General features: G+C 37.0%; 3 protein-coding genes across 7 annotated transcripts in view; 2 read left to right on the top strand and 1 right to left on the bottom strand.

The window, feature by feature from the left end:
- Window positions 1,910–6,018, bottom strand: LOC104771470 (squamosa promoter-binding-like protein 2). Of its 5 annotated transcripts, none has more exons than XM_010496004.2 (6): window positions 5,875–6,018; window positions 4,525–4,606; window positions 2,981–3,670; window positions 2,793–2,896; window positions 2,446–2,667; window positions 1,910–2,354 (listed from the first exon to the last, which is right to left on the bottom strand). In XM_010496004.2, the coding sequence occupies exons 3-6, from the start codon at window positions 3,649–3,651 to the stop codon at window positions 2,062–2,064; spliced, it is 1,290 nt and encodes a 429-aa protein (XP_010494306.1). In that variant the 5' UTR covers window positions 3,652–3,670; window positions 4,525–4,606; window positions 5,875–6,018; the 3' UTR covers window positions 1,910–2,061. The 5 variants fall into 5 exon arrangements, with proteins under 5 accessions (XP_010494306.1, XP_010494305.1, XP_010494302.1 ...); XM_010496003.2 differs by having other exon boundaries at window positions 4,511–4,606; XM_010496000.2 differs by lacking the exon at window positions 4,525–4,606.
- LOC104771473 (delta(3,5)-Delta(2,4)-dienoyl-CoA isomerase, peroxisomal-like) lies at window positions 15,882–17,409 on the top strand. Its single transcript, XM_010496006.2, has 2 exons — window positions 15,882–16,605; window positions 16,948–17,409. The coding sequence occupies exons 1-2, from the start codon at window positions 15,963–15,965 to the stop codon at window positions 17,136–17,138; spliced, it is 834 nt and encodes a 277-aa protein (XP_010494308.1). The 5' UTR covers window positions 15,882–15,962; the 3' UTR covers window positions 17,139–17,409.
- LOC104771472 (putative ubiquitin-like-specific protease 1B) overlaps window positions 17,437–19,125 on the top strand; it is a 4,253-nt gene continuing 2,564 nt past the window's right edge. The window contains exons 1-4 of the mRNA XM_010496005.2: window positions 17,437–18,362; window positions 18,582–18,649; window positions 18,735–18,828; window positions 18,954–19,052. Coding sequence (XP_010494307.1) covers window positions 17,949–18,362; window positions 18,582–18,649; window positions 18,735–18,828; window positions 18,954–19,052 — 675 coding nt within the window. The 5' untranslated portion in view covers window positions 17,437–17,948. The remainder of the gene's footprint in view (window positions 18,363–18,581; window positions 18,650–18,734; window positions 18,829–18,953; window positions 19,053–19,125) is intronic.

Consider the following 19,125-nt stretch of genomic DNA (forward strand, 5'->3'; position numbering starts at 1 on the left):
TCCGTCGAGCCACATTTAAAACATCCATTCCCTAATTTATGTTTGCCAAGTATCCTACAGAAATGAAGAAAAAAAAATTACCTTTACCCTTTTGGGAGTCTTTCTGTCGGAACTGTGACCAAAGTTTGGACATACTCTGACTGAAATCCACATGTATTTGTCTATCATCGATCAGAGCACTGTCCTTCTGAAAATCAACAAGTTGGTTGTTTCACAACTTCTTCTATACAAATTTTTCAGCCAGTTGACGTTTACCTTAAAATACGCCTGTTTGCATGCCTCCTTGTTTTCAAACTCTAGAACAGAGACAAAACTGTCAGTTAGCACAAAAAATATACAAAAGAATCAAGACTTTCAGAACATAACTCACCTATAAAAGCATAGCACAAACTGTCACCTGTCTTGAAATCCCAGATGACATCAGCCCTGCCATTTTTAAGACATGAATATCAATACAATATCAGCAATTAAGTTCACATGAGGATGTATTGATGAACAACACACAGATAATTATACTAGAATATATAAGACCATAAACTTTTAGTAATTCAATGAAAATAATTTAGCTAACCTGGGAAGCATTTAGATTTTTCTCCACCACTGGCCATTGCAACAGTGCCGGTCTTTTGAATGTTTTAAATCAAGATGAATCTCTTACTCTGTTTCTTTTCTTCTTCTTAATATTCTAACAAAAGTCCACATATATATATATATATATATATATATGAAAAAGGTGAAGTAAGAGCATTGTACTTACTTGTAGATTGAATCTCTAACAATCCATCCCGTGGACCCCACTAGTCCCCCGCTAGCTTGTCCCCATAGGCCCTAAGCTGGCTCTGCAGGGCATCGATCCTAACCCCTCACCGTGGACATCCAAATCCAATTGGTGACAGCTTGTCCTGTAGGAAGGTTGTTAAAGGATGTGGACCAGGGTTCGAGGAACGCTTGACGGACCAATAACCTACTGGTGGATTTGGATGTGATTTCCTTTCCATGGTGAGGGGTTAGGATCAATGCCCTGCAGAGCCAGCTTGGGGTCAATGGGGCAGCTAGCGGGGGCTAGTGGGATCCACGGGACGGGTTGTTACAGAATCTCTACCAGCACCTGTGCCAGTTGGATCACCCGTCTGTGTTTTGAAATCCTTTTGTACAGTGTGAAATAGGCACCCATTGTAGTATTTGATCCTAAAACCAAATAAGAAAGTTAAAACCCTGTGGAGACATAGTGAGTACCATAGGTAGATAGGCAAAAGAGAGACTTACTTGCAAAGCTTGAGGAAGTTATTGCAGGTCAAAGCCTTTATTAGAGTAAAGGTCAATTACTATATCCCCAAGGCTCGTCACAAAAAGAACTGACATGTTTACTTCTTGCAGAACCCTGAAACCAAAAAAAATTGGACAGAAGTAGGCTACTTAAACTAAACTGAAATCTTATAATACCAAATAGACTCTATCTTGGGAAATTCAGCTTTTACACAGAGAGACAAATAAAAACAGAAAAAATTATGTTGAATTGCTCTATTCCAAGTTTTACAACATTCAATCCTGGTTGCAACAAAATATCAAGAATTCTTAAAAAACGAATATATAAACAAACACACAAGTTTCTTCACGCCCATTACTATTAATCAAGCCAAAAAATCAAAAACAATCACGAAACTATTGAATATGCATTACAGAAACACAAATTAAGCAAAGAAAGAAAAAAACACAAAAACACCACGATTTTTATGTATAATATAAGAAAACACAAAAACACAAAAAAAAAAAACCGATTCGACCGGCCGGTCCGGTCCGGATCTGAAAACTCTGCTTATATCCTATATAACTAACATGTTATATCATGCGTTTAATCAATTTAGTAGTAGTTGCTACACACCATCAAGAGTAAAACAATTGTCAAAGCTCTCTAACCCATGCAAAATATTTGAACAAAACAGAATAAGAGAGGATTTGGTGTCTTGCAAGTTTCACAGCTCCAATCTTAACTTAACACTGGCTTTGCCTGATCCTTAACATTTAATATCTTATTAGGATTTTAAGGGCATTCATACATATTTAGTTATAGAACTGGTTCAAGCTGAAGTAGTTCTCATTAAACTGGCCTATCCCATTTCTATGCTGAGTGGTTGGGCCATCAACTGCTGGTGGATCCGGCTGCCAATAGTTGGACACTGAATTGAGTTGAGTCACAGACCGGTGAGCCACGGATTGGAGGTTTCTTGTAGGATGGTGGTGATCAAGGGAAAAACGTCTCGGTTGGTCCCATGATGTTGTTGAATTTGACAGAAGAGAGAGAGCACCATCAAGATCTTGAGAAGCACCCATGTGTGAAGAGATTGTGACCTTTTCTGCAAACCCGCATAAACACAAAAGAATCATCAACATTACGAATACAAAACAGATGAACCATGCATTTGAAACTCTCAAGAGATCACAAACCTTTACTGAATAACTCAGCTCTTGCGGTTTTGGTTTCGTGGTCCAACAATCCAAATCCACAGTGCTCGGTGAACAGCTTATTGGAAGTCTCGGTCTTTGTAGGTTGCTGCATTAACCCTCTTGATGGTACGGGCTTCGAACTTGGCCATAGAAAATTTTCCTCACTTCTTGGATGGATAAGTGCAAATCTGTTCCATACAAAATCCACCTGTGGTTTCCCATCTGCATACACAAAATGACAAAACCATCTCCAACTCTCCAAAAGGAAAATAACTAATGCTACAACTGAACTATAGCCAATTCCAGAGTTCATACAAGGATAAGAAATAAGTGATTGTTGTATATACCATATGTCCTCCCAGGATTTGGCTTGCGACGTCTTGCATTGTGATCTGAGAGACGCCGGCGACAGCTACGTTTCTTCTCATCAAACTCAGAGAGACAGTGGAACCTTTATAGACCAAAAAACCATAAACGCTTAAACGCTTTACTACTGATTAAACCACTTCTTCTCTAGAGATATACTAGTTTTTACCTGCTACATTGTTGGCAGAACCGACGCTCAACGCCACTCACGACAACTTTAGGGAACTTCGAATGGTTTTCACAAATCCGGTGTTTACGGTGATAGTCTTTAGCTGATGAGAGATCAATATTACAACCTTCAACTTGACAGTGAGGAGTTTGTAACCTCTGAGAAATTGGTTTTGCTTTCTTCACCGGAGAAACAGAAGATGACGCGAGGCTCACTGGAAGTCCTAAACCTTTTCCATTTTCCACTTCCCAAAAGTCTTCAAAGTATGTTCTCTTACCAAGCTTTAAACCGAGAACCGGATCACCAGAGCCAAAGGATAGTTCAAGACTTGGAGAAGTATTGATTCCCTTGGCAAACTCTTCACTGCTGCCTAATTCTCCTGGAAGACTTTCACCAGCTTCTGATGTAAAATTGTATGTTCTCACTTCAGCTGATGAAGAGCTAATGGAAGCTGACTTTGAGCTTTTGGAGAAAGCATGAGCTATATCAGAACCTGAACTACCACCATAACCTACTGCAGCAAAGTTTGAAGAATACAGAGATGTGCAATCAAACCCATCAAGTTCCCACTCCATTGGTTTAATCTTTCTAGGAGTTTCAGCTGATGAAGCACCAAAAGATATTAAGTTTTCCCATTCCCATTGCAACGATGGCTTTGCATTACACTCCATCAGACAATGACCACCAAATCTGAAATAATCCAAAAAGTTTATAAGAAACTAACCAGAAAATGAAGGAAAAATATAACAGAGAACCAAAATGTAGAGAGGAGACCTTTAACTCTGAATTGCCAAATATATAATGAACCAAAACGAATTCTTGTTAGAGCCTACTTATATATGAAAGAAAATATGACAATTCTAGAACAGAATACTTGAGTCTATTTCTTCACTCTGCTAGAAACTAAAAGGTTATATAACTCAAGTCCAACCTTAAACCAGAACAAGAAGCAAAAAATGAAACCAACAAAACATATTTCTTAAGTAAAGAAAAAACTGTGATAAGTCTTGCAGAGCAAATCAATTTGGTATGAATAGATAAGTAAAGTTTACAGATTGAGATGTCTCAGTGAAAGTTTCATGGGTTCTCTATCACAAAACCTTCTGGTAATTCATACCAAATCTCTATACTCTTTCATCTTTTTCTTGAAAAATAAATGAGAGATTTGCTTTCTGATTAATAACCATATGATTGTAAGGAGAATCACCAAAAAAAAAACCAAATCTCTAACAAGCTCCTAAGTCTTCCACTATTTTATACTACAGAACCATACTTATCAAAACAAACTTCAAACCTAGGAGGACTTCCTCATTTATCTTCTCTGTTTATTTACAGAGATAAAAGGACACAGAATCAACAGATCAGACACCATAAAACATACTTCAAAAGACTTATGGAATCCCAAGAAGAAGCAGAGAAATGTTCTGTTATTTTCTTTTCTTTTTAAGTTTTGAGTACCACCAACACAATTATCATCCGCATTTATAACAACAGCAAACAAATAAGATAGCATCATTTTATCATCACAACCTTATTTTGCTCACCAATAATTCACATTCATTGGATTGTGGGGGCAAAAACCCTTCAAGATGTAGGACCCTTCTTTCACCATTTCATTATCAAAAGCTGTTTACAGATGCGGAATTTAACTACTCAGCTGTCAAAATCATCCCTTTAATATATATTACATTCCGTAACATTTTTGGTATACTATATACTTCAAACTTACCAAAAGGTATCTACTTTTTCACCAACACATCTAACAAAATCAGTAATTTACAAAAACCTATAAGAGATCATGAACCAAACCCAGTAAAGTTTTTTTTTCTTTTTTGGCTATATAACCTTCTTTTACACAATTTATTTTGGGAATGAGATCCGTAGGACTAATGGGAAAGAGCAACATCTGTTTTTAACCTTGTAGAGAAAAAAAGTTGTGTTTTTGAAAACCAAAAAAAGGGATATTAGGGTTTTAGATTTCATCAATAGATATCACTTTTTTACTTTCCATGAATGATTGTGATGCTATTTTGTAGGTAGTGAAAATAAAAATGGAAATAGAGATAGGGAGAAAAATAATAAAGTAGCAAAATCTCAGCCGCAAATGATACAATGGATGTCTCACCATTTATGGTAATATTATCATTTCTTTCACAACTTTTCTTTTTCATCTTCTCAACTCAAGCTAAGTAAATACCAAAACTATCTACTTTAGGGTCTATAAGATTTGCAAGAAACCAAAAGCATAATGTNCGGAATTTAACTACTCAGCTGTCAAAATCATCCCTTTAATATATATTACATTCCGTAACATTTTTGGTATACTATATACTTCAAACTTACCAAAAGGTATCTACTTTTTCACCAACACATCTAACAAAATCAGTAATTTACAAAAACCTATAAGAGATCATGAACCAAACCCAGTAAAGTTTTTTTTTCTTTTTTGGCTATATAACCTTCTTTTACACAATTTATTTTGGGAATGAGATCCGTAGGACTAATGGGAAAGAGCAACATCTGTTTTTAACCTTGTAGAGAAAAAAAGTTGTGTTTTTGAAAACCAAAAAAAGGGATATTAGGGTTTTAGATTTCATCAATAGATATCACTTTTTTACTTTCCATGAATGATTGTGATGCTATTTTGTAGGTAGTGAAAATAAAAATGGAAATAGAGATAGGGAGAAAAATAATAAAGTAGCAAAATCTCAGCCGCAAATGATACAATGGATGTCTCACCATTTATGGTAATATTATCATTTCTTTCACAACTTTTCTTTTTCATCTTCTCAACTCAAGCTAAGTAAATACCAAAACTATCTACTTTAGGGTCTATAAGATTTGCAAGAAACCAAAAGCATAATGTAAATTATACAAAAATAAAAGATGGGTACCTGATAATTAGAGAAGGATCTCGTCGTCAATAGAATAAAGCTTTCATTTTTTGCCTTACCATGAGAGAGAGAGAAGAACTAGGGAGATATCGAAAATGAGAAGAGAATAGAGAGAGAGAGAGAGAGAGAGAGAGAGAGAGAGAGAGGGAGCATGTGGTGTGAGCAAAGCTAAGTNAAAATCAGTAATTTACAAAAACCTATAAGAGATCATGAACCAAACCCAGTAAAGTTTTTTTTTCTTTTTTGGCTATATAACCTTCTTTTACACAATTTATTTTGGGAATGAGATCCGTAGGACTAATGGGAAAGAGCAACATCTGTTTTTAACCTTGTAGAGAAAAAAAGTTGTGTTTTTGAAAACCAAAAAAAGGGATATTAGGGTTTTAGATTTCATCAATAGATATCACTTTTTTACTTTCCATGAATGATTGTGATGCTATTTTGTAGGTAGTGAAAATAAAAATGGAAATAGAGATAGGGAGAAAAATAATAAAGTAGCAAAATCTCAGCCGCAAATGATACAATGGATGTCTCACCATTTATGGTAATATTATCATTTCTTTCACAACTTTTCTTTTTCATCTTCTCAACTCAAGCTAAGTAAATACCAAAACTATCTACTTTAGGGTCTATAAGATTTGCAAGAAACCAAAAGCATAATGTAAATTATACAAAAATAAAAGATGGGTACCTGATAATTAGAGAAGGATCTCGTCGTCAATAGAATAAAGCTTTCATTTTTTGCCTTACCATGAGAGAGAGAGAAGAACTAGGGAGATATCGAAAATGAGAAGAGAATAGAGAGAGAGAGAGAGAGAGAGAGAGAGAGAGAGAGAGGGAGCATGTGGTGTGAGCAAAGCTAAGTACCAAGTTGGAAGATGTGGAGGGGTCAAACTACTTTCATCAGCTTCAACTTTTTTTTTTTTGGACGATTCATTTCACTTTCGAGGAAAAAAGCAAAATATTTGTTAATAAGAAAACTTTATAGTATAATAACACTATAACCAAAGAAACAGAGAGATAAACAAATGTCATATGGAGGGTTAAAAAATGATGTGTGATATTCACAGATCAAAGAGCGTCAAAATCAAGACAGCCCATGCTTATTGTTGTTATATTAATATTGTTTTTTTCTGATTCAATAGACACTCTTTAGTTCAGGAGTTTAAAGCATTTTAAAATTAATTTACATTATATGTTGTTAATTTAAAACTATTTATCACAGAAAATAAAAGTTGGTTGGAGTTATCATTGTGCTGGAGGACAACCGTTCAGCAGGTATGGCTCAATTATATTATAGAAAAATTAGATCCAATAGCAAATATTTTTTTCTTAATTAAGAGTGTGTGGTCATATGTTTTATTTGGTCCATGATCTTCTATATATTATATAATATACACAACTATGACATTCTTTTATATATATTTTTAGGAATATGCACTAGATACCACAAAAATCAAAAGTAATTAAGAAACTATAATAGGGTTCACGGGGCATTCTCTCTCCTTATATACAATTACTTTTATACCCATTACATATATTACATGTTATTTTTAAAAATATCATGTCATTTTTGTTTTTTGAACGAAATTATATATCGGTTTGGGTTCACAAATGAAATGATTAGGGTTTAAATTTTACAATTAGAACGAAATTATATGTCGGTTTGGGTTCATAAATGAGATGGTTAGGGTTTAGATTTTACAATTAGAACGAAATTATATGTCGGTTTGGGTTCACAAATAAGATGGTTAGGGTTTAGATTTTACAATTAAAACAAAATTATATATCGGTTTGGATACATAAATAAGATGGTTAGGATTTAAATTTTACAATAAGAACGAAACTATATATTGGTTTGGGTTCACAAATGAGATGGTTAGGGTTTAGATTTTTACAATTATAACGAAATTATATGTCGGTTTGGGTTCACAAATGAGATGGTTAGGGTTTAGATTTTACAATTAAAACGAAATTAGATGGTTAGGGTTTAGATTTTACAATTAAAACGAGACTATTTGTCGGTTTGGATTTACAACTAAACGTTATTTAGTTCAATATAACATATAAAATATAAATATTACATGATATTTTTAAAAATCACACCAAATCTTTCACTCTTTCTATCAAACAATAAAACAAAAAGGGTGATTGTGTCTTTTTACTCCAAAAAAACGTGGATCCTATGATATTTACCTATAAAAAAAATGTTGTTGTGGTATTTTCTTTATTTTTCTTCATATTTGTGCTATCTACTAATATTACCCTATATTTTTCCTCGATCTTCATTTTTTGGATAAATAACTTTTTTCATAGTTTTTCCTTTAACTTCTTAAAAATTTGATTTACTTTCGAGAATTTATATTAAAAATGATACTATTTGCTTGTCAGTTTTTTCATGATTTCCATTTTGAAAAGCAGATTAAAATATTGAAAGATGAAAATTATAATTTACATAAAGAAAAGACGTTGCTAAAAAAATATAAGATTTATAGAATTTAAGTTAGGAATAATTTTCTGTTCTCAAAGATTATCTTGATACATGGCAAAAACCATATTAAGATGGGCATATTTGTTGTCATCGTAGAACATCTTTGAAATTTACAAAAGAGCAACTCTTGAAGTTTAACGTCTTTAGAAACACGTAATATTAACCAGTCAACTAGGGTTGATAATATTGAAACAATAAAGTATACAATTTAATTTGTAGCATGTCAAAAACGAATTTCGAACAATTTAATTTTGACAACCAAATTTGATGTGACGTAAACAGACCAGACTGTTCATATCAAGTATTTCTATAAAAACCGATAGACGCTACAAGATTACAGACCTTTGTGCATATATTATTCATATCAAATATGAATATATATAATATATATATATATATTTTTTAATTAAATATTAAATTTATTCAAACTCAAAAGACTGTGTTACATTTGCTGTGGACACGCTTTAGAAGTTTGCGTGGAGGTAAGTAAAACAGAAATAACATAGAAGGGAAGTAGATGATTGTAGAGGCTGCTCATCATGGTCTCGTAGCAAACCATAGGGTCAACCCATCATCAAAAGAATAGTCACTCTGATTACGGATTGCAGTGAATCTGTTTCTGACATTCTTGTCAATAAGCTTAATAAGCTGAGCAGGGGATGTAGGATTCGCACCATGCCGTCGATGGTTGTGCTCCCGCCAGATGTGGTAAATGGCAGATTGAAGACAGTACCATATGGTGAAGAGATGAGCTCGAGTATAGCCAGATGTGTTAAGCAGAGACTGAATGTGAGTCCAATCTGTAGTGAAATTCGAACCAAGCAACTTGGCCATTAGCAAGGACCAGTTCTCTGTTGTGCGGGGACAGGAGAAGAAAAGATGATCTCTGGATTCAGGTAAACCACAAAATGTACAACTTGAACTGTGAGTAGGATTCCATTTGCAAGTACGATCGCCTGTGGAGAGGCGATTTCGGATTGCCAGCCAGGTGATGAAGGAGTATTTGGGAGTAGCGTACAAGAACCAAACACCTTTATACCAATCAACCCGTTGTTGTGGTGGTCGCAGTAGTGCTGCTGTCGTCTTAGTGTTGAAAGTACTGTTATATACGTCATTCAGGCCCCTCCATAAGGGGAGATCCGGAGCATCAGAGAGAGTAAGAGTTTCTATCAAATTCTCTATTTCGTTCAGGTGAGCGTAGCGGTGATGCTTCCTATGATGACTTGCTTTGACTGATGCTACTGTTCCTGTGGGGGAATGCCTAAAGCAATGTACCCTGAAGGACCTGTAACATCATGGATGCAATCGAGGCAACGCCATCTATCATACCAGAAAGACGCAGAGCGACCATCGTTAACCTCAATCTTATAGAATTGCTTAGCCAGTGGGCGATACTTCAGTAGCTTTCGCCACATCAAGGAGCCTATTGTTGTTGTTGCCTTTAATTCCCAGAACGACCTCTGTTTTAAGAGTGTGCTTGAAATCCAAGTACTCCAGAGCGACTCCTTCCCTGACATTATTTGCCAGATAAGTTTAAGGCAGGAGACATTGTTTGCTAGCTTCAGCGACTGCAGACCTAGTCCTCCCTCTTCCTTAGGTCGACAAACCTCCAACCAGGAGACCTTTGCCTTCTTCGCATTAAGTTCATGACCAGACCACAGAAAAGCAGAGCAAAGTTGGTCTATGGCTTTGATGCATTCACTTGGAAGCCGGTAAGCAAAAATCCAGAAGTTTAAAATTCCAGCGATCACAGAGCTTAGCAGTTGCAAGCGACCAACAAAAGAGAGAGGACGAGAGCTCCAGGAGGACATTTTCCTGCGTAAACTCTCCAGAAGCGGAACACAGTCAGTAGTAGATAGTTGTTTAGTGAGCAAAGGCAACCCCAAGTAGCGGACAGGCAGTTGTCCACACGCAAAAGGGAACTGTTGTAAAATGGCTAAACGATTTGTTTCTGAGATACCAGCCATATATAGAGTAGATTTTTCAATACTAATCCGAAGACCTGACAACATAGCGAACTCATTGAAGATCCCAAGAATTCCTTCCACTGATTTCTGTTGGCCATCAACAAATACCATCAAGTCATCAGCAAAGCACAAATGAGTCAGCTGAATACCATGACACTTAGGATGATAACCAATACGTTTCTCCATTGCTGCTTTATCAATAAGTCGAGACAACACATTCATGCATATCACGAACAAGTAGGGAGAGAGAGAACATCCTTGACGCAAGCCCCGTTTACTCTGAAAAAGACCTGCTAATTCACCATTGACTTGCACGGAAAAAGAAGCAGTGGTTATGCATAACTCAATCCAGCAAATAAACATGGTCGGAAAGTTCAACGCCTTGAGGATGTTTAACAGAAAATCCCACTGCACAGAGTCGAAGGCTTTCGGAATGTCAATTTTCATAGCACAACGCAGAGAGATAGAATCCTTGTGGTAATCTTTAACAACTTCCAAAGCTAGCAGAATATTCTCCATTAACAACCGATCCTTCACAAATGCAGACTGGTTTAAAGCAATAAACTGAGGTAGCAAAACCTTTAGTCTATTAGCAATTATTTTTGAGATAACCTTGTAAATCACATTGCAACAGGAGATAGGTTGATAATCTTTTATCATCCGAGCAGATTCAATTTTTGGAATCAGGGTAAGAATAGTGGAATTTAAGCCTTTTGGTAGAAAACCCTTCTCAAAGAAAGATTGAACTGCAATGATGAAATCATTTCCCACAGTAGAGCAAGCAGCTTTGAAGAATTCACTTGTAAAACCAACCGGTCCTGGAGATTTATTAGACGGCATTGCAAATAATACAGATTTTATCTCTTCCGCCGAAACTTGTTTAAGCAACATCGCATGGTCTGCAGGCGTACACCTAAAAACCAGAAGCTGCTGTAAATCCTCCACAGACATACCACAATAATTGGAGGGAATATGTGTAAGAAAGTCGGTGAAGAAACGTTCTGCCTCCTCCTTAATATCCACGATCTCGTGTAACTCGTCCCCATTATTATTTATAACCTGATGGATTGTGTTCTGCATCTTCCGCATCTCTGCACTCTTGTAGAAAAAAGTGTTGTTCTGGTCTCCGACATGCAACCAGTGAAGCTTGGATTTTTGTTTAAGATATCCTTCTTCTAATTGTGAGATAAAATCCCACCGTTTGAAAGCCTGAGCTTCCTCCTCCATCCGGACAGAAGAGGGATCAGACAAGGTTGCTTCCTGTAAACGGCACAGCTCATCATGAGCCTCCTGAGTGCGAAGAGAGATATCCGCCAAATTCTCTCATCCCAAGCTCCTCAGAAGCGGCTTCAGACCCTTAAGCTGTTTTGATAGATGAAACAAAGCAGAAGTGGAGACAAACAGAGGATCAAACACCCTCCAATAGTCCTACACCCGGTCCTGAAATTGTGGAAGGGAAGAGAGAACATTTGAGAACTTAAACGGCTTCTTTTTCCGCACGACAACATCACGAAAACAAATACGGCCCCGATTATGATCTGAACAACCCCCGGAATCAAAGACACAGTACGACTGAGGAAAGACCCGCAACCAAACATTGTTAACCAGCCCTCGATCTAACTTCTTACAAATAGGATCACCATCCCTCTTATTACTCCAAGTGTATTGCGGTCCATAATGTTTAAGATCCACCAAAGAGCAAGAACTAACCACTTCCTGGAAATCCCTCATACCATACCGAACTGTTGGACAATCCACATAACTTGAGTGCTCCACCACATCAAGAGTTTCATTAAAGTCCCCACAGACCATCCAAGGCTTTGTTTGAAACATTGGTGAATTGTGATGAGCATGAATATCTTCCCAGAGTTCCTTCCGACCCTCCGCAGTGTTATAAGCATATACATAGGAGCAGAGAAACTCCTCCGTAGCACCAGCTAACAGAACTCAACAAGTGATCATTTGACTACTCTTGAACACTGGAGTTATTCTCGTAGTAGCATTCCACACTAACCAGATACGAACGAGCCTATGAGACTCATAGTTAGACATAAAAGACCAATTGGGGAAAACTTTATGTACAAGTGCAGCAGCTTTATCTTCCTTGACTTTCGTCTCCAACAAACAACCAAACTGCATATCCTTACTATTAACCCAGCTTCTAATAATCGAATGTTTTGAATTTTTATTAAACCTTCGAACATTCCAAAAGAAACTTGACATTAAGGTTTCTTCTTAGAGTCGTTCTTTTTCCAAGCATTAGGAGGTGGATCCTTAGCCGCTTTGGAACTGTTAGTGGAGAGATACTTGTGTGTTGACTTGGATTCCCGTGGGAGAGAGGGTCGAACACCACTGGCCTTTTGAGCCAAAGGATCCTCCTTTGATGTTGTACCCTCCTGGGAGATAAGTATTTCCCCATCTTCCATTTCAGTAGCCGATTTCATCTCTGTTTCAGTGCGCTCTGTTTCCAGAACTGAAAAAAGAGAAGGAGAGACTGCAATTGCAGTTGTAGCCTGGGGACGACTATCGGTTAGCCTATTCAATTTGCCCGGTGAAACCAATTTCCAAACTCTCTCCTCATTTAAAACCACACTATTATCCCGTGAATCCACGACCAGAGTGTTCTCTGTTGAGAACGTGACCTTTTCCAGAATAACCTCTCTATCAGATCGAACAGTTGAAGGTTGAATAGTGACCGCAAGGGTCTCCTTAGGAGTCAGCGACATTCCCTGACCACCAACCTCAACAGTGTCACCTTGCACCACCGGGACAGCAGGCACCGCAGGAGCTCCTCTCTCCACTGCCACACGAGGGGAAGTCATAGGAGGTGCAGACGCAGTCTCCTTACTAACCCGACATACTTCTTTCAAATGTCCCCATTTGGAACAAACTGAACATTTTGGGGGGCATCCATGGGTAACTAAACTCCACAACAGCATCCACACCCTTCTCAGATTGGAAACGAAATGAGGTAGGCAAATCCTTAGATAAATCTGCCTCCACAAAAACCCTGGCCTCCTCGAAAATCTTACACAACACAGTATCAGAATGCAACCTCTGCGGATCCCCAACTGCACTTGCAAGAAACCCTAACCCCTTCCATGAGAACATCTTATGCGGAACATGTTTGATAACCAAACATAGAGGAACCGTACGAATGTCCGATTGAGACTCCTCAACAATAGGCGACCACCGAGAGATTACCATTGGAAATCTGCGATATTCCACATACCACGTCGCAAGACCCGTTCCATGACTGCCTGATCCCGAATCCTGAATTTCACTGTCGATGCATTAACCTCAAACACATCCACTTTCACTCTTTTCTCCCCAGTAGGCCAAATCTTATTGACAATGACATGAATCTTCGCCACATGCGGAGCAGTGGTGGCGAGAAACTTTCCGACTAGGAAATCCTCCCATAGGGGAGCCGCATCTTCGAAAATGTCATCAGGGATTTGAATCGTGTTATCACCATTGACAACAGTGACATCAACCTGATGCTTACAGAGACCTTGATTGCTTTGAACCACAGAAGAGTAAGTTATCTTATCCTGACTACCAGTAGAAGCCACCTTAACCGGCGACTGGATCACCGGAGAAGCGGCCAAAGTAGACGGCGCCAAAGCCGCCATACCACGGGAGAGTGAAACGCACGCCAAAATCCTAAATCGCCTTCAAATCGCCTGCCACGTCAGCAGAGCAAATTTTCTTTTATAATTTTTGGTGGGCTCTAGTCTATAACTGCAAACCTACGATGGGAATCGAACCCTCGTAAGGTAGGTGTTAAAATCAAATCCTTACCACCAAACTACACCAACATTAATTTATATAATATATTCAGAAATATGAGAACTAAAATAAAAACTTTATAAAGTATTATTTTTGTTCAAAAATAAAAATAAAATAAATTAGGTGTTATATATCTGCGGAGAAGGAGTTCTGCTTTGTAACTTATAATCGCAAGTTAACTTCCTCCTTATTCTACAAAATGCAAATAGATTGTATCATTTTGGCTCGACCGAGAAAATTCAAAAACAAACTATCCAATCATAAAAATATATATATATATATATATATATATCAAATAAGGTTATATATATTTTGATTTTTTTGGTAAGAATGTCATATCTATTTTTCTTTAACCATCATAGAAATGAATTGAAAAACAACTATTGTACATATTTAACATCCCAATATATTTTAACCATTATCATGTTTCCTTTATTCCCAAATAGTCAATTCGATATCCCAGCCGAAGCTTAGCTCAAAAATCCACATGATTAAGAGAACGATCGATATGACCACATTAAACAAACCAAAAACCCACTTGAGGAAAACCCAATTGAGACTACATCCATAGAACTAAAAAAACTAATTTAAATCAGTGAGGAAAAAGCAAACGATGAGACAACATCTCAAGAGAAACAATTGTTAATAAGAAATTATAACCTAAACACTATAATTAAACAAATTAACTAAAGACTCTCACCAAGCTTCCCTATGTTTTTTTTTTGTTTGGCCACAACCAAGCTTCCCTATGGAAGAGGGAAATAAAACTGGATACCTCCGATAAACCAAGCTTTACAAAGGGAATTTCTTATACACGCGTTATCCCTCGATTTATACCTCCGATACACGCGTTGAGGCATGACCAATAAAACTGGATAGACCTCACACTAATGTCAAAACAATAGCAAACCGACAGGAAAAAAAGCAAAATTTCACCAATACCAGAGACACAAATACAATTACTATCAAACTTCACCATCGGCATGACCAAAATTAAACCATAACCATATTTAAGACAGTATCCAAACCGTAACCAAACCATAACCATATAAAATAGTTAAAACTATAACCATTACCTGTAAATATATAGTTAAATTATATTAATTATAATTATTAACTAACTATAACTATAACAAAATTGTTAGTTAACCGCATAATTTTTAAACATAATAAAATATATTAATAATTATTTATTTAATTGGACTATATGATATGTAGAAATATGAATACACTAAACAAACATATTATTTAAAAATAAATAATATTATCATATCATATCATCAAATAATATCAACCATATCAAATCATCAAATAACCATAATCGTACATAACCATAGCCGCTTTTACAGAACTGTAGTTAACTTTAACTGTTTAATAAACAGTTACGGTTAAGATTAAACAAATTTTTTAATTGTAACCAGTAATTAATAAACCGTAACTATAATAATCCGATAACATTTCGGTTTTCTGATGGATCCTAAGAAGATGGAACCGAAGAACCGAAAAACCTAAGAACCGAATCGAACCGAACCGAAGAACCGAATGTCCAGGGCTAATCCTAACCGTGATCATGCCTACTAGCAAGACGAAGAGAACAAGATACTACACTAGGATTAACGCAAAAAAACCTTGAGATCAACTAGAGATGAGCCACATAAGATTAACAAAGGAATACTAAACCCAACACGAAGATACTGATTTGAAAAGGATGATGCCGGGCAAAGTACATTTATGCCCTTTGTGTTTCAAAACCTTTCATTTCAAACTTCGTATAAGCTCTGTCTCTTCACCATAACAAAGTTATCCATACATGAACTTAAATTTCAAAAATTGTAGCTATGGAGTCATACAAAACCCTAGAAATCGTACGCAAGAACCCTGACTCCTCTGTATTTCACCTCATCCTCAACAGACCAGCACATCTCAACGCCTTGTCCCTCGATTTCTTCGTCGAATTCCCCAAAGCTCTCTCATCTCTCGACCAAAATCCAGATGTCTCCGTCATCATCATTTCCGGCGCCGGGAAACACTTCTGCTCCGGCATCGACCTCAGTTCCCTCTCTTCAATCAAGGCCCAATCCTCGTCAGGTAACAGCGATAGAGGACGCTCGAGCGAGCTCCTACGCCGTAAAATCAAGTCGATGCAAGCGGCGATCACGGCCGTCGAGCTCTGCCGGAAACCTGTGATCGCCGCTATACACGGCGCGTGTATCGGAGGTGGCGTTGATCTCGTTACGGCTTGTGATATTAGGTATTGCTCTGAGGATGCTTTTTTCTCGATTAAGGAGGTTGATCTAGCCATTGTCGCGGATCTTGGTACGCTTCAGAGGTTACCGAGTATCGTTGGGTATGCGAACGCCATGGAATATTCGTTAACGGCTCGGAGATTCTCAGGTGGTGAAGCGAAGGAGCTTGGTTTGGTTTCTCGTGTTTTTGGATCTAAATCGGATCTTGATAATGGCGTGACCATGATCGCTGAAGGTAATTAATCTAATTTCCTCGGGATTTTTGCTTGAATCTGCTGAATCGTTGCTCGATTTGTTTCATTTTTGATTCTGAGATGATTTAGGGAATGAGAATCATGTTTTTGCAATTTATACAGTTTCGGTTCAATTTTGTTTCTTAAATCTGCTGATCCAATGCTCAATTGTGTTCGAATTTGATTCTGAGATGATTTAGGGAATGAGAATTAAGTTTTTGTATCTAATGTTCTTGCAATTTATTCATTTTTTTTTGTTGTTCACTGAGTTGCTGATTCTATGTTTGATTCTGAGATGATTGGTATTTGAAGTTATGAGAATTTGTGTTTATTGATATTTTCAGGAATAGCAGCCAAGTCTCCACTAGCTGTGACAGGGACAAAGGCAGTGTTATTAAGAAGCAGAGAGGTGAGTGTAGAACAAGGTCTAGACTACGTAGCAACTTGGAACTCGGCTATGCTTATATCAGACGATCTCAATGAAGCTGTTTCTGCTCAGATGAAGAAAAGAAAACCTCGTTTTGCTAAACTGTGATACTACAGTCTCTGTTGCTTCTTGTCTTTCAAAGACAGTATTATCGTTCTTCCGGTAACAAAGTAATAAGTTCATTCGTCAAAGAAGTGTAGCTATTGATAGTTCCTCCTTAGTTATTAAATAAATCTATAGATAAATGGTCTTCTTCACATGAGAATTTGATTGATACTCTACTTAGTACACATAAGTCCTATTGGTAAATGCTATACTTCTACTATGGGTTTGTTGTTGTAACCGGATTCGTCAACATGTTTATTAGTTTCTGTGTCTTCTCTGCATTCTTTTTTACATGATATTAAAGGTCTTGATCAGTTGAAACAGAACAAAGAATCGTCTCAGACTCAGATCACATGGAAGGTAGAGTAATCTCACTTGACTCCCTTGTTCACGGCTTAACCACTTTTGTACCTTCTGATCTAAAGCGGTAACGATTGGAAAATCTATAAAGGTTCAGTTATATTGAGGCTATATAGTAATAGTGTTCTTTCATTCCGGTTATCTTATAGTAGTTCGGTTCAGATTCGAGATTGTTGGCTTCGGTTTGCCTAAACGGCTAAACCTAATAGAAAAAAGCCCACACAAATTTTACTCGGTCTCTTTCTTTCGATCAGATGAGAGAAATGGGTAAAAAATTGCTTCGTTTCACTCAAACAACAAAAATAATAATACTAAGAAATTCAAAAATGGCTGAAGTAGAAGAGGTGAGCTAACCCTAAAGTTTTTAATCTGTCTTCAACTCTGTGCAGTTTTTTTTTCTTCTTGATTTAATTTGCTCAAACCAACGCGTATGCTTCCCGGATTCGATCTCCGATGATGGCAGCTGTAGCGACCAATCGCAAAAACACCAATTTGCAGGCTGTGAAGAAACGCAAACGCCGATCCTCGGACAAGCCAGTTTCGTCTTCTAATAATGCTAGTAGTACAATCTCGAGACATTCAGCGGCGAGAAAAGTCTCCCTCGGACGAGAATATCACACCCGCTGCAGAGGATCCCTTAGATTCAAGTTATTAGTTTGTGCTTCAGTTTCTAAAAGGAAACCAAAACCCAAAGATTGTTGTGGCAATGAAGAGATTAATCATAAAGCCGCATTGAGATTTCATGAAAAAGAAGATCGAAATGATAGGAAAATTTTGGTTGAAGAAGAAGAATCTTCTACTTGGGTTGTTCGGAATTGTAAAACTGGGTATAACAACTTGAAAGCATCGTTGCTCCGCTCTATTGAGGTGATTTCTGTATACTTTTTCTTGCTTCCAATGTTACTGCTGCTTGTGGTTGTTTGATTATATAGTTTATGCGAAAAGCCCTTCATTGTTATGAGCTTGGTTTGTACACTCTAAAGACTCAAATATAGTGCTTGTACCAATCATGACGAGATTTTAGATTCTGTTGACGAAGCTCATTTTAGGAGCTTGAACTCATGTATGTTTTTATTGATTTGTTAGGAACCTTTTATACCGCTCAAAGAGGAGGAGTTAGCTGAAGTCAAAAGTGCCTTCTCTGCGAGAAATAGGTACTTTTTTTTTTGAGAAGCTTTAGCATGTCATGTGATTGACTTATTTTAGGAATTTTAACTAGTTGTGTTGTTGTTGTTTTAGAATGAAGCTCTTGGTTTCGCATAGAAACTCCAATATTGATATCTGTGGAGAAACTTTACAATGTCTAATGCCGAGTAGATGGCTTAACGACGAGGTACTTCTTTGGTATGATCGTTAACCGCTCTAAATCCACATCTTTTTTTACAATTTGTATTTTGTGTTTTGAACTCCTTATGTTGTTTTTTTTTTTTTTTCTGTGTTTGCATTGATGTTTTATAGGTTATCAATCTCTATCTTGAATTGCTGAAAGAGAGAGAAACTAGGGATCCCCAAAAGTACTTCAAGTGTCATTTTTTCAATACCTTTTTTTACATCAAGGTTTGCTTTCTCTTTTAGTCCTCATGCTTCTAAACATTCAGGTCTATATTTCCTCGTGTCCGTTCATTCATTT

This window comes from Camelina sativa, chromosome 20 (assembly GCF_000633955.1).
Source record: "Camelina sativa cultivar DH55 chromosome 20, Cs, whole genome shotgun sequence".
Taxonomy (NCBI): domain Eukaryota; kingdom Viridiplantae; phylum Streptophyta; class Magnoliopsida; order Brassicales; family Brassicaceae; genus Camelina; species Camelina sativa.

What these genes read in the sequence shown, in the direction of transcription:
- LOC104771470 (XM_010496000.2), bottom strand. Translation starts at nt 3,651, where the DNA reads ATGGAGTGTAATGCAAAGCCATCGTTGCAATGGGAATGGGAAAACTTA. An exon ending in TTCTGCCAACAATGTAGCAG is followed by an intron (nt 2,897 to 2,980) that starts GTAAAAACTAGT and finishes TGGTCTATAAAG; the next exon opens with GTTCCACTGTCTCTCTGAGT. An exon ending in AGCTGAGTTATTCAGTAAAG is followed by an intron (nt 2,355 to 2,445) that starts GTTTGTGATCTC and finishes GCGGGTTTGCAG; the next exon opens with AAAAGGTCACAATCTCTTCA.
- LOC104771473 (XM_010496006.2), top strand. Translation starts at nt 15,963, where the DNA reads ATGGAGTCATACAAAACCCTAGAAATCGTACGCAAGAACCCTGACTCC. An exon ending in CGTGACCATGATCGCTGAAG is followed by an intron (nt 16,606 to 16,947) that starts GTAATTAATCTA and finishes TGATATTTTCAG; the next exon opens with GAATAGCAGCCAAGTCTCCA.